This window comes from Notamacropus eugenii, chromosome 5 (assembly GCF_028372415.1).
Source record: "Notamacropus eugenii isolate mMacEug1 chromosome 5, mMacEug1.pri_v2, whole genome shotgun sequence".
NCBI lineage: Eukaryota > Metazoa > Chordata > Mammalia > Diprotodontia > Macropodidae > Notamacropus > Notamacropus eugenii.
Window position 1 is genome coordinate 31,709,676 of NC_092876.1, and position 14,923 is coordinate 31,724,598.

Here is a 14,923-nt window from a genome sequence, read left to right on the forward strand (position 1 = left end):
GTCCTAACATGCCAAAGAGTCTAGGCTCTTGTCTTCTGAATCCTTGTGTCTCTGGGTTCTCTCCTGTTCTCCGTCCTCCTGTCTCTGGGTCTCTTGTCTCTGGGTCTCTCAATCTCTGCATGACAGAGCCTGGTCAGGCCAGGGCGAGGGTGGAGATGGGAATTTGGGGGAACAGGTGTGCTGCCCAGAATAGCTGGGGCTGCTGGTGGGGACGGGGGCGGGGAGCCAGGGGGGAGGGGGAGGGGGAGGTGCTCCAAGGAGGATGAGTCGAGGTACCCCTGCCTTCTGCACTCCACACCCCCTACTCCCACTCCCTGGAGACTGGCTTGAGTTTATTGGGGGTCAGGGTGTGTCTTCAATACAGCCCTTTATACCTCCACGGTGGAAGCCCTATCCCCACTCCCTCCCCAGGGCTCATGAAAATGCTGACAGGGGCACCTTCTCAGCAGAAACCTAACCTTCCCTAAGCAGGAGAGGACGGGAGAAGGAAGGGTCCAATTTCTAGAAGGGGGAGCAGCTGGGGTGGGGGACTGGGCAGGAGAGGAGTCAGGCGCTGTTTGGGGGGAGGGTGGAAGGCTGTGGGGTGAGAGACAGAGACAGCTGTGCATACTTGCCCCGCCCCCCCATCCCTACAGGGCTTTGACCCTCTCCAGAGTCCGAGCCTATTGGTACCTTTCGCAATCCCCGCTTTCCAGCAGCGGGTTTGGATTGGCTAACCAGCCCCACTCGGAAGCTTCTGATTGGTGTGTTTGCAATCAGTCTTAAAATCCTGTTAAGCAGAATTGGGACTGAACCTTAAAAGGACTATGTGATGTCTATCTGGGAGGGATCTGAGAGACTTGAGAATCTAACCTCCCCAGACAAAGACGAAGGGATTGGAGCGTTCCGGGGCCTGGGTTCTAGATCTAATTCAGAATTGGAGGAGACCTTAGTGGCCATCTAGTCCAATCCTCTCATTTTACAGATGAGGAAACTGAGGGTTAGGTGGATCGACTTGCCCAAGTCACAGTGGATAATAAGTGATAGAAGAAGGATTTGAACCCAGGTCTTCAAACTCCAAAATCGGCGCTTATTCCGTTATACTAAGACTTCCTTTCCATTCTGCAGTACCTCACAAAGTAGCCCTCTTTTGCTCTTTTTGCCCAGTTCCACACCTAGGCCACAGCTCTACTCAGATTCCTGGGCTGGAGAGTAGAGGAGAAGAGGTAGTCCTGGTCTCCCTACTCTGCCTTCTTCCCATTCCATCCAGTTCATGGCTGTCAAATGACTACTTCTAAAGCACTGGTCTGACCCTGCTCAAGAAACCACGATGGCTCCCTTCCTTGCTTGGACATTTAAAGACTTTCACATTATGACTCTAATGTGTCCTACTAGACTTATTTCACATTATTCCTCCTTATGCATTCTGAATTCCAACCACAATGGTCTACGCGGTGTTCCTTATACATGACATCCCATCTACCACCTCTCTGCTGTTGCTTAAGTTGTTCCTCCCCTGCCTGAGATTCCATCTTCTCTCACCTCCACCTGGTAGCTCTTTCTCCTGCAGGAAACCTTTCCCAATCTCCCCCATGGTTAGAGCATTGCCCACCACCAAAATATTTTGTATTTAAAGGATCAAAGGATCAGACAAGAGGAACAGATTCAGGGCTAGAAAGGTCCTTCTTTGCTTTTTAGTCCAGCCTCATTTAATGTCATTCTTTTAAATTCATGAAAATCTATTTTCTCTTCCTCCTGCCCTCTCCCAATGGAAAAAGGGGGAAAAAAAGGAAAAAAACACCCATAATGAATATCCATAGTCAAGCGAGACAAATTCCACAACTTCAACTCTCTCCTTTTCAGATGAAGAAGCTAGGACCCATAGATGTGACCTGCCCAAGGTCACACAGGCAATAAGGGTGGACAGTAGGATTTGGGTCCTCTTTCTATTTAACCATATACAGAGTCTCCTCCACAGAATATAAGCTTCTTGAGGACAGGGACCCTTTTATATCTATATTTGTCCAGTATCTACCACAGTCCCTGACCCACAGCAAGTGCTTGGTACATTTAAAATGTCACTTAATTGAACTTTCATTTACATAGGTGAAAATTTAAGCCCAGAGAGATTAAGGGATTTTCCCAAGGCCATACAGGTCTCATGCTTTTGTCCCTAAACCACCTATACCAGAGGAATGGGCTGTATAGATAAAACCAGGCAGGCAGATGGGCATGTCTCAGAGCTGGGCTGGAGAGAGAAATGTATGGCTTGGAGAGATACTAGAGTCCAGGGGGAGGGAAGGAAACTGGGATGTGGAAGGGATAAGAAGGGCAAAAATGTGGCAAATTTCCCTAATTATTGCTTAGTTATCCTCTTCCCTTTCCCCAGGGGCTCAGAGTAAGAGGTTTGGTAAGTGTGTCTCAGAATGGTGGGTGGGAATTTCTGCTTGAACAGGCAAAGAGAAGACTGAAGACTTGGGATCTCTGAATAGAGAGGCTACTTCTGTGAAATTATTTGAGGTCTTAAGAAGGGGCAGGGAGGGAGTACCAAGGATGAAAGGCTGGGGATCTCAGAGTGGGAAGTTTGGGATTATTTAGGGGTAAGAAGGGGAGTTTCAGGAGTAAGTGGGAGAACTGGGACTAGAAACCCTGAATATGAGGGTCCAGGGCAGCTAGATGGCATGATGAATAGAGTACCAGGCCTAGAGTCAGGATAGACCTGAGTGCAAATCCAGCCTCAGACACTCACTAGCTATGTGACCCTGGGCAAGTCATTTAACCCTGTTTGCCTCAGTTTCCTCATCTGTAAAATGAGCTGAAGAAGAAAGTAGAAAACCTCTCCAGCGTCTCTGTCAAGAGAACCCCAAATGGGGTCATGAAGAATCGGACACAACTGAAAGGACTGAACAACATGAGGGTTTGGGGTCTCAGGGTAAGAGCAGAATGTAGGATTTGGAATTAGGAAGATCTGGGTTCAGATTCTGCCTCAGTCACTTACTAGCTATGAGATGTTGGTTAAGACTTTCTTCGTTGGCTTTCAGTTTTCTCATCTGTAAACTGAGGGACTTAAACTTGCAAACTTCTAAGACCCCCTTCAGATCTAAATCTCTGAGCTTGTATCTCAGAGGATGTATTGGGATGCAGACTGGAGAAGTCGAGGGTTCAGGGGGAGGATTAGGACCTTCAGAGAGGAGTTCTTTAGCTCTCAATAGCTATGTGATGGGGTGAGGTTCCTGCCCAGGAGGATCCAGATGGAAGTAAAGCCCTGGAGAGCAGAGACTGTCCTGGGTTTCATGTTTATCTCTCCTGTGCCTGGAACATTTTAGGCATTTAGTAAATATGTATTGTTCATTGTTGATTGGAGACAGAAATGTTTGGGACTTCACAGTTAAGATATGGAGTCTCAGGGTGAAGAAAGGGGTTTTAATCTCAACCTGTGCCTCCTCCCCTCCCCCCAGGAAGATGAGGTTGTCCTGCAATGCAGTGCTACCACTCTCAAGGAACAGATCAAGCTCTGCCTGGCTGCAGAGGGCTTTGGAAACCGCCTTTGTTTCTTGGAGCCCACTAGCAATGCCCAGGTCAGTGGGTTTATGGGGTGCTATGGGTGGGGAGGAAGGGGATGGAGGGGAGAGTTGGGAAAGGGAGCCCCCTCAGCGACATGCTCTCCTGCCTGCCCTGACATGGGGCTCAGGGGCTTCCTGGGACAGAGCCCTGGGGCAGCCTGACAACCCTTCCCACTCATCTCTCTGCCCCCCAGAATGTGCCCCCTGACTTGGCTGTGTGCTGTTTCATGCTGGAGCAATCTCTGTCCGTGCGAGCCCTGCAGGAGATGCTGGCCAACACTGTGGAGGCTGGCACTGAGGTGAGCCCAAGACCAGGGTCAGTGCCAGGAGGGGATGCTAAGGCCTGATGGGAAAAGATTCCTCTGGGAGTCTGCAGAAGAATCAAGATGAGAAGAGACAGTAATAGGGAGAGCTGGGACATTGGACACAGGAGAGGAGATCCTAGGGGGAGCCAAGTGAGATGAAGATAGGATAGAAATGGGGTGAGGATTTAGAGGAGTAAGGGATCAAGAAGCCCTTTCCAAGGTTCACAGTCATCCAGCCTTTGCTTGAAGACCTTCAAAGATGGTGAGCTCACTGCCTCCCAAAGCAGCTCCATCCCACTTGAAATCAGCTCTTCTCTTTAGGAAGTTCTTCCTGACTCCAAGCCTAGATTAGCCCTTTGCAACTTCTGCCCATGGCTCCCTGTTCTGCTCTCTGGGGCCCATCAGAACAAGTTTAATCTTCATTTCACAAAGCATCCCTTCAAATACTGGAAGATACCTGTCATGTCCCCTCTGAGCTTTCCCCATTTTAAGCATCCCCAGCTCCTTCAACTGATCCTACTGTGACAGGATCTCAGATCCTTTCCCACTCCTGGGTACTCTCCTATGGTCACTCACCAGCTGATCAAGGTCCTTCCTAACTTGGGGTCCCCAGATACGATCTGACCAGGGCAGAGTTCAGCAGAACTTGAAGTTCCCTAGTCCTCAATGCTGTACGTTTCTTGATGCAGCCCAAGACTGCACTTTGTTGTCAAATCACACCGTTGACTTATAGTGAGCTTGTGGTGCACTAAGGACCCTAGGTCTTTTCTTCAGATGAACTGCTCTGCCTCTGCGATTTTAGGAATAGATGTCACAGGGGCAATTGAGAGACAAATATCATAGGAAATAGACCTGAGAAATCATAGGGGGAACTCATCAGGGGGATGATAGGAGATGGGGAGTCAGAAGGTATCTGGGAGGCAGTGGGAAAAGAGGATGGGTATGGAAAAGACATTAGGAAATAACTGGGCAAAAAGGGATCTGGGAGAGGGGAGGAATTATAGGAAAGGCCAAGACACCCAAGGAAGGTCAATGAATGAGGTTGGGAGGTGAGGTGATGGGGGATTGTTAGGATATTATACATCTATACCACCTCTGCCCTTTGTCCAGCTTTCTATAAGTAGAGGAGTATGGAGTGGGAAGAGGGATTTCTGGTTCTAGCACTTCCTGCCCAGTTTTCACCATTTCATCTGCTTCTTTTCTACCCCCACCCACCCTACCCTACAGACCCTCAATTTGGATAAGTGGGTATGTCCCGCCTGTGGGTGTAACCCATCCAGCCCAGTCCCCATTTCCCAATTTTTTGGCCCATACTCTCAGGGGCTCAATGGGGTCAGCACAGCATGCTTCCCTTGACCTGAATCCCCATTGTTCCTCCTGGGAATGGGAAGCTGAGGAGGTAAGGGGGGAGGAGGGGCCACTTCTTGCTCTAGTGGCCTCCTATCCTCTCTGCCCACTTCTTCTCTTCCCTGATCTCCCCCCTTGTCCTACTCCTCCAGAGTCCTCTTTTTGCCTTCCTCAGTGCCATGGGATCCTCCATCCTTCACTGCACAGTTCTTCCTCTATCCTATTCCTGAGTGTGGGCCTGAGGGAGGGGCATGGGGCAGGTGGACAGGGAGTGCCCATCTAGCTGGGGATGCTTAGACTGTCCTGTGTGGGTGATAAGGACAGCACTCCCATGGCCCATGTGATAATACAGGCATCATATATTCCTAGTCCTTATTACATGACCCATGTGATGTGGGATATGACCAGAGCTGCAACTAGGGCAGAGAGATGGGGCTTTGTCCCAGGGTGCCAAATATTCAGGGTCATGACTACAGAGAACATTTGAAGGCCTTATCAGCAAAGAAAATGTAGAATATCGTGGCTATTTAAAGATAATAACCTGTTAAAATAGGAAGTTCTGATCTGGGGAAAGGGCTAGACCCCATCCCATCCCCAGCATTACACTTTCCTCCCTCCTCTCTCTGGTTGGGAATATTTATCCCAGGTGTCAATATCTCCTAGTTATGGCTCTGGGTCTACCCCAGTCACATGACCTGTGTGAAGTCAGTGTGAAATTAATCCTCAGCACTCAAATTGTACACTATGGGACTGTCCTGGGCACCTGGTCTGTGTGATGACAAGGCAGGGGTCTATGTGACTCAATCACATGGCCTCTGGGAAAGGCCAGGCATGACTTGACCACGATGCTATAATGAGGCATGACATTATAACGCATCAACTAGCCCCAATCTGCCCTTCCTCCTCAGCCCTCTGAGAATGAGGCATGATCAAAGCTCTGGGCACAAGAAGAAGGGGTGTGTACATGTGTATGTACACACATTTGTGAATGTTCTGCCCCTCCCCCAATAAACATGGGGCCATACTCTAAAGGGGGATGAGCAGTACAGAAATGAGAGCTTGGCTCCCAACAGGAGGCAGGCTATCAGCCCAGTCATATCAGTGGTGTGAGTCACTGGAGACCCAGGTGGGCAGAAGAGCAGTACAGGACCATGAACTGAATATTTCCATCCCGCAGCGCTGGATCTGAGTCTTTGCTCTCCCCACAGATTTGCTGTGTGACTTCCTCTTCTCTGGGGTGAAGGGGTGATGGTTGGGAGAGCAAAGAGAGGAAGGATTGGGGTTTCTAAGCTGGGTGGGTGGGGGAGCCCTGTGCGCTCACAGAGATTTACCCCACAGTCATCTCAAGGCGGAGGACATCGGACCCTTCTCTATGGCCACGCCATCTTACTCCGGCATACCCACAGCCGAATGGTAAGTTATTAGGGGTAGGAGTAGGGAATTATGGAGAGAAGAGGAGGGAAGAAAGGGGAGGGACTGAGGGAAACTTCCCTAAAAGACTGACTCCCCCTTTACTTCCCTCCTTCCTCCTGCTGCCTGGCTTTCCCTCCTCAGTACCTAAGCTGCCTCACAACATCCAGATCCATGACTGACAAACTCGCCTTCGATGTGGGCCTGCAAGAAGATGCCACAGGTGTGCAAGGGGAGCAGGGGATTCTGGGAGGACACTGAAGAGCAAGGAGAGGGTGGGCAGCCAGATAGGGCTGGGGGGCACGGAAGCACTGGGCAAAGAAGGGCAGGCAGACACTGGAGGAGAGTGGTGGGGCTGGGGGACATCCCCAATGGCATGATCTGACTCCTCCCTGTCTCCAGGGGAGGCCTGCTGGTGGACCATGCATCCAGCCTCAAAGCAGCGATCCGAAGGAGAGAAAGTCCGGGTGGGGGATGACCTCATCCTTGTCAGTGTCTCTTCTGAGCGATACCTGGTAAGAGGCCTGGGGGACTTGGAGGGGCTGTCTCCAGTTCTTCCCATGCCACTGATTGCTGTTATTTCAGAAACCAAATAGAAATGTGTGTGTTTCCCTTTCTGGTCCATTCCTTCCCTGGTACTATCTCTCTCCTCTCTGGTCCCTCTCTCTTGTCCCCATCCCATCCCCTCCTACCTTCCCTGACTGGCTGGTAATTTACCCTGGTTTTCTGACCCCTGGTTATCTAACCTCTTAATATCACCAGTTTCCTTGTCAACCACCTTCTGAATCATTGGGTATCTGGTCCTTGACCCCAGTTTGATGACTTCTGACTTCTGCCTTCCTTCTAGCACCTGTCCACAGCCAGTGGAGAGCTCCAAGCTGATGCCTCCTTCATGCAAACCCTTTGGAACATGAACCCCATCTGTTCTGGGTGTGAAGAAGGTAGGAAAAGCCCTTAGATTCCCCCATACCAGCCATAAATGCCCAAACCCAAGACCTCTTCCCCTTAGCTCCTCTTGTTCGCTGACTAATCCCTTCCCTTCCCACAGGATATGTGACTGGTGGCCATGTTCTCCGCCTGTTCCATGGCCACATGGATGAGTGTCTGACCATCTCTCCAGCTGACAGTGATGACCAGCGCAGGTCTGACCATTATGGGGTGGGAGGCCTGGATACCAGGGAAGTTAGGGGATGGGTCTCACACAGGACTAGAATGAGATACTTGGTGACTCAGGGTGGGAGAGGGCTGAAGGCCCAGACTCCAAGGAATCTAATGGTGGTAGGTAGACTTAGGGTCCCCAGGAGAAGGGGCAGAGACTGTGGGCCCAAATGCCAGAGGGCCCAGGTATGGCCAAGCCTGGGGCCAAGACTGGGTTCTGGTATGGTGATGGGACTGGGAGTCTGATTATTAGGAAATCCAGGTCTGGTGAGTCTTGGGGCCCAGATTTTAGAGGCCCAGAAACGGGGTCTGTAGACTAAAAGTCTTAGAAACAATAAGGGGATGGAGGCCTGGATTTTGGGGCCTTGGACTAGTAGGATCTGAGATCTCTTCTAATCTTCTTCCTCTTCCACTAGGCTGGTTCATTATGAAGGGGGTGCTGTGTGCACCCATGCCCGTTCCCTGTGGAGGCTGGAACCCCTGAGAATAAGGTAGAGGGGACTGAAGGGAAAAGGAAATGGGGTTTGGATGGACAGAGATCTGGGGGACTGTGCAGGTGACAGGGATGCTGGATAGTGTTTTGAGTCTGGAGAGAGAAGATTGATCTAAGCCCATTACTGCTATCCCCTTCACCCCCCAGCTGGAGCGGGAGCCACCTGCGCTGGGGCCAGCCCCTGCGTGTGCGACATGTAACTACAGGGAGGTACTTAGCACTGACCGAGGACCAAGGCCTGGTAGTGGTAGATGCCTCGAAGGCTGCCACCAAGGCAACTGCTTTCTGTTTCCGAATATCCAAGGTACCAATGATTGGGAGTCTCCTTTATCCCCACAAACTACCCACATGAAGATCCCTACTGCAATTCTGGGTCCAACACTTGCAAGGACTGGCCTGCCTGGAAATCCTCTGGCTCCATGTCTAACCTGGAGCAAGGCCCTCTGGGCCTCAGTTTCCTCATCTGTAAAATAAGGGGAGGGGGCATGGCTAGAGAATTTCTAAAGTCCCTGCTAGCTCTGATATCCTGGGACTCTCTGCCCTCTGGTCAGCTACAGTGTTTGCTGGACCTGAAGTCAGGAGCCCTGGGTTCAAATCCTGCCTTAGACACTTGCTAGCTATGTGATTCTGGGTGAGTCCCTTTGTATCCCCAGGTCACAGTTTCTCCACCTGTAAAATGAAGGAGTAAGATGAAATGATCTCAAAGGTCCCTCACAAATCTGATCTGGGATTTGAAAGATCATAGAATAAGAATCTCCAAGTCAAACGCCTCTGAATCCCCCAAACAGGCCCATGTCCTAGGTCCTTCAATATGTATGCTCCCCCTCAGAGAAATTCTGACTCCCCCATCTCCCTTTCCCTACATCTGTTACAACAGGAGAAACTGGACACAGCCCCAAAGAGAGACATAGAAGGGATGGGCCCCCCTGAAATCAAGTATGGGGAGTCTCTATGCTTTGTCCAACACGTGGCTTCTGGCCTGTGGCTCACTTATGCGGCCCCTGACCCCAAAGCCTTGCGCCTGGGCCTGATGAAGAGGAAGGTAAAGCCCTCTGAGAGATTTTGGGGAGAGCTGGCAGCTTTGTGGCAGCTGATTGAGGGGTAGAATGTGGGGGGGAGAGATAGAGAGAATAGCTGCAGAGAAGGTAAGAGAGGGAGGCAGAGGGAAAGAAGGAGGGGGAGAGGGGGAGAAGGAGGGGGGAGACAGAGAGAGAGAGGCAGTAGAGTGCAGTGGGAAGATCTCTGCTGTCAGAGACCTGGGTTTGAATCCTGTCCCTGAGGATTGCTCCCTGTGTGACCATGGGCTTGTCACTTAACCAAGATGAGCCTCACTTTGCTCATCTCTGAAATGGGGTTCATGCCTATAGTACCTGCCTCAAAGGGCTATTGTAAGGTTTGAGGGAAAGAATGCAGTCAAAGTACTTTGTAACCCACCAGCAATAGCTCCTATTATGGTGGTAATAGCCAAGAAACCATATACGTCAGAGGAAAGAGACGGGGAGAATACAGACTGTTACTGAGAGACAAAGAAATGGCTGAAGAGACACCCCAGGGATGATGAGGTCTGGGAGGAACATAGAGTCGGGCTGGAGGCTCTGATCTCACCCCTCCACCCCCTGCCTCCAGGCCATGCTGCATCAGGAAGGCCACATGGATGATGCCCTGTCCCTCACCCGGTGCCAGCTGGAGGAGTCCCAGGCAGCCAGGATGATCTACAGCACAGCTGGGCTGTACAACCAGTTCATCAAGTAAGTAGCCCTGGCCCTAGTCTCCACCCTATTCCACTGCAGGGCCCAGGCTCCTGGCCTCCAGCCCATACTTTGCTTCACCTCCCACTCTTGGCCACTAATCTAAAATCCAAGGCCCCTCATCTTGGTTCTTTGACCTTGACCCCAGACCCGAAATCTCTTAACCTACCCTCAAACTTCTGACCTGAGACCTTTGACCCAGTTAATCCCTCCTGTTAAGGCCCCTGCCACCTACCCAACTCTGTCACTCTACCAGTGCTGACACAGCATGCCTCTTGGCCCTCTGCTCATGAACTCTGGTCTCCTGGATTCCTGTTCTATGAATTCCTGACCTTTGTCATCTTGCTCCACCCCCTCATCCTGGTCCCATGGCTTCAGGGGTCTGGACAGTCTGAGTGGGAAGCCCAAGGGGGCCCCAGCACCAGGTGTGACACTGCCCATTGAAGGGGTCATCCTGAGCTTGCAGGACCTCATCGGCTACTTCGAGCCCCCCTCTGAGGAGCTGCAGCACGAGGAGAAGCAGAGCAAGTTACGGAGCCTCCGGAACCGCCAGAGCCTCTTCCAGGAAGAGGTGTGTACAGATGAGCATCTGTATATGTCTGTATGCACTGCGCATATGCATGTGTGTGTACACATATGTATGTTGTATGCACGCTCAAATATGCATGTGTGCGCTGTGTGCACATGTATGTACTCATGCATGTGTGTGCGCGTGCTTGTGTGTGTTTGTGTGTGTGTGCACCACAAGGGAAAAGGGCTGAGTATGAGGCGCTGCACCATCAGGGGAAACTGTCTCATTCCAATTGGTTACATTTGGTGCAATAATGATAATCATACTGATCTCTTACATTCTGCAGTACCTACTGTGCCCAGTGAGGTCCTAAGCACTTTACAAGCATTATCTTATTTAATCCTCATAATAACTCTGGGGAGTAGGTGCTAGGATTGTCCCCATTTTACAGATGAGGAAATTGAGGCAACAGAGGTTAAGTGACTTGCCCAGGATCCCCATAGCTAGTCAGCTGTTGAGGCCAGATTTGAAGTCAAGGCTTCCTGACTCCAAACTGGGCTCTCTATCCACTGTGTCAGCTAGCAGTCAACTTTAATTAAATCCTTAGGATTTACAGCTGTAGGGGACCTCAGAGATTACCTAGTATCATTTTATAGATAGGGGCCTGAGACCTAGAGAGAAGGAAGGACTTCGTCTAAGTTCCATGGACAAACTCAATCATTCCAGTTTATGACCTTGTAATCTCACCAGATGACTCCTGACTGAGTGACTCTTGGCCTATAGCGGTTATGATCATGACTCCTAACCTTTGCTATAGATGGCACTGGATTTGCAGTGAGGAAGACCAGAGTTCAAATCTGGCCTCAACAGCTGACTAGCTATGGGACCCTGGGCAAGTCACTTAACCTCTGCCTGCCTCAATTTCCTCATCTATAAAATGGACTGGAGAAGGAAATGTCAAAGCATTCCAGTGTCTCTGCCAAGAAAACACCAAATGGGGTTATAAAGAGTCAGAGACAATTGAACAACAACAAAACCATATGCCAAGCACTTTGCTAGGCACTGGAAATGTAAAGACTAACCCCAAACAGAATAGTCTCTGCCCTTCTGAAGGTTGCCTTTGACTGGAGAGATATCACACATACACATCTGGGCAAATATAAGCTAACTTGAGGCAGGAGCGATCACTGACAGGTGAAGCTGGGGGCAGGGAACATGAGAAGGGCTTCCCCTAGGAGATGACACCTGAACTGGGCCTCATATGAAGCCTCTGAGAAGCAGAGGTGAGGAGGGCATTTCTGGAGCCACAGCCCATGCAAAGGCAGGGAGACCAGAGATGGAATGGAATGTAGAGTGTGAGTGATCAAATCTGGAAACATAAGCGGGAGCCAGACAAGAGAGGGTCTAAGTGTACACTAAGCATTTTGTGACCTAGAAGCAATAGGGAGCCACTGTAGATGTTTGAGGGAGGGGATGGCATGATCAGATGTGTTGTTGGATGGAAGATGGACTGGAGGGCAGGAGAGACTTGAGGTAGACAGACCAGTCAAGAGGCTGTTACAGTAAGATAAATGAGAGGTGACAAGTGCCTGGCCTGAGGGGAGAGAAGGAAACAGATGGGAGAAACATGGAGGTAGCTAAAACAAGATTAGCAGCTGACTGGATATGGCCTGTGAGGGAAAATGAGGATGATTCTGAGGCTGTGCTCCTGGGAAAATGTTGGTACATCATCAGGAATAGGGAAGTTTGGAGGAGGGATGCATTTGGGGCAAAAATGATGAGTTTTATTTCAGAGAGGTTGAGATTGAGACAAAAATAGAAAGGATCTTAGAACCTAGTCCCCTCAGAAGAGCCATGGGCAGTCAGGAGACCCGTGTTCTAATCCTACCCAAACTCTTCCCTATTTACTGTGGATTCTCAAACAAGGCTCTTTTCTACTCCAAACCTCAGTTTCCCTTTCTCTAAATGAAGATGGACTTGATTGGACTCCCTTCTGACTGTACATCTTGGGAATGAGTGAGGAGGAGAAGAGGAAGTAGAGATTTGGCAAAATAAAGGGGACTAGGGACCTTCCTGCTAACCTCCATCTGCCTCCCACCTTTACCCCTTCAGGGAATGCTGTCCTTGGTTCTGAACTGTATAGACCGGCTCAATGTCTATTCCACGGCTGCCCACTTTGCTGAGTTTGCAGGAGAGGAGGCAGCCGAATCTTGGAAAGAGATTGTGAACTTACTCTATGAGCTTTTGGGTAAGAAGCCCCCACCTGACGTCACATAGTCCTAGGATCCCTGTTTCTCAGCTCCCTCCTCTATCTCTGACCCTTGCTCCAAGTCCCTATGCTGTACGGCCTGGAACTCCCATGGTCCCATGTAACATCAGAAATGCCTCTGATTTTGAAGCATTCCAATCTCTGACTCTTCCCATCCTCAGCCTCTTTGATTCGGGGGAACCGTACCAATTGTGCCCTCTTCTCCCACAACCTCGACTGGCTTGTCAGCAAGTTGGATCGGCTAGAGGCCTCTTCTGGTATGGGAACCCGAGGGGAAATGGACAAAGGGGAGGGTGAGGTTCAAACAGGAGACCCAAAGTGAATCAGACAGACACTCAAGGAAACTCAGAAAGGAGAGACCCAGAGAGATACAGAATCATAGAGGAAGACTGAGACAAAGGAGTTAAGAACTGGAACGGACATGAGATCATCTCATCGAGTCCCTCCATTTTACAGATGGGGAAACTGAGGTCCAGAGAGGATGGATAACTTGCCCAAGTCCATTGCTAGAAAGCAGAAGCATAAGGGACATGAATAAAAGAAGAGACAGAGGGGGTCCTGAAATGAGACAGAGGCAAAGGGAGAGAGGGTGGGAAAGACAGTGAAGGACAATACTAGAGCCCCTGTCCTGCCTACCATCGCTTCAGGGATCCTGGAGGTCCTTTATTGTGTGCTGATCGAGAGCCCAGAAGTACTTAACATCATTCAGGAGAATCACATCAAATCCATCATTTCCCTGTTGGACAAGCATGGCCGGAACCATAAGGTCTGTGTTCCAACCTCTGAAACTGATCCCTTATCCCAACGCCTCTTCTCCTCTCACCTCTGACCTTTCTTCCCAAACCATGACCTTACCATGATCTCTGAACCTGTTCCTCTCCTTAGTCCCTGATCTTTGACCCTATATTCTGACCTCTAACCCCCAACCTTTCCACCCAGGTTCTGGATGTGTTGTGCTCTCTGTGCGTGTGTAATGGCGTTGCTGTCCGCTCCAACCAGGTCCTTATCACTGAGAACCTCCTTCCAGGGCGTGAACTCCTACTGCAAACAAACCTCATTAACTATGTCACCAGGTCTGAGCCTGACTCTGACCCCCTAACTAAGATCACTCTAATTACGTCACCAGGGTGAAGTCCACCCTGATCTTAGAGACCCCCATCAAACCTAATCCCTGTGTACCCCAAATTCAAACTTGGGGTCCCCAATACTCCTCAAATCACCCTATCCTCCATCCTATCTGCATCTCCTTTTTCTGTCTCTCTCCTCTCTGTTCCTCTCTCATGTCCCTTGATAGTCTGCCTCCCATACAGTCTCTCTTCTCATGTATCTCTTCCATTTATCTCTCTTTCTGTCTCTCCTTCTTGTGCCTCTTTCTCCACATCTTCCCCTATAACTTCCCCAATGCCCCGTATCTTTTCTGTCTCCTTCCCTCCATATCTCTCCTCTGTTTCTTTCCTTTTGCTATTTTCCTGTTAACTTTGCATCTCTGTAATTTCTCTGTCTCCTCATCTCTCTTGTGCTACATCTCTCTCCCTCTTCTATCTCTCACCCAAATCTTCCTCCCTCCCTTTCTTTCCTGTCATCCTCCCTTTAGATCTCTCCTATCTCCATTGTCTCTCTCTGTCTCCCTCTTTATGTCTCCTGCCTCTACTGATCCCTTTCACTCTGTGTCTCACTCTCCATACCTCTCTCCCCAGCATACGCCCCAATATCTTCGTGGGCCGGGCCGAGGGGACCACACAGTATGGGAAGTGGTACTTTGAAGTCATGGTGGACTCAGTGGAACCTTTCCTGACTGCCCAAGCCACACACCTGAGGGTGGGCTGGGCCCTCACTGAGGGATACAGCCCCTACCCTGGGGGTGGGGAAGGCTGGGGCGGCAATGGCGTTGGAGATGACCTCTACTCCTATGGCTTTGATGGACTGCACCTCTGGTCTGGTACTGCACTCTGACTTCCCAGTACACTGACCCCCAGGGAACCCCCAACCTATTTCTTGTGGCCTTAACATCAGAAAAACTTCCTTCCCTGAACCCTAATGCCTTAAAACTACTGATCACTGATCCCAATCTCAAAGGACCTTATAAGAACCCACTGACTCTGGCCCTTGACTTCTAAACCTAATTCACAGACACTTCAGA

At 50.2% G+C, this 14,923-nt stretch overlaps 1 protein-coding gene across 4 annotated transcripts in view; it reads left to right on the forward strand.

Annotated features, from left to right (window-relative positions):
• Positions 1 to 14,923, forward strand: part of RYR1 (ryanodine receptor 1) — a 93,345-nt gene that overhangs the window by 981 nt on the left and 77,441 nt on the right. For 3 of the 4 annotated variants that reach the window (XM_072608347.1, XM_072608345.1, XM_072608348.1), the window contains exons 2-18: positions 3,438 to 3,557; positions 3,737 to 3,841; positions 6,533 to 6,607; positions 6,749 to 6,827; positions 7,007 to 7,119; positions 7,452 to 7,545; positions 7,653 to 7,746; positions 8,179 to 8,253; positions 8,403 to 8,559; positions 9,133 to 9,297; positions 9,882 to 10,003; positions 10,382 to 10,574; positions 12,627 to 12,762; positions 12,945 to 13,040; positions 13,431 to 13,549; positions 13,723 to 13,856; positions 14,481 to 14,722. In XM_072608347.1, the coding sequence (XP_072464448.1) occupies positions 3,438 to 3,557; positions 3,737 to 3,841; positions 6,533 to 6,607; positions 6,749 to 6,827; positions 7,007 to 7,119; positions 7,452 to 7,545; positions 7,653 to 7,746; positions 8,179 to 8,253; positions 8,403 to 8,559; positions 9,133 to 9,297; positions 9,882 to 10,003; positions 10,382 to 10,574; positions 12,627 to 12,762; positions 12,945 to 13,040; positions 13,431 to 13,549; positions 13,723 to 13,856; positions 14,481 to 14,722 (2,119 nt within the window). Of the gene's footprint in view, positions 1 to 3,437; positions 3,558 to 3,736; positions 3,842 to 6,532; positions 6,608 to 6,748; positions 6,828 to 7,006; positions 7,120 to 7,451; positions 7,546 to 7,652; positions 7,747 to 8,178; positions 8,254 to 8,402; positions 8,560 to 9,132; positions 9,298 to 9,881; positions 10,004 to 10,381; positions 10,575 to 12,626; positions 12,763 to 12,944; positions 13,041 to 13,430; positions 13,550 to 13,722; positions 13,857 to 14,480; positions 14,723 to 14,923 lie in introns of those variants that run through there. The other variant, XM_072608349.1, reaches the window with a different exon arrangement.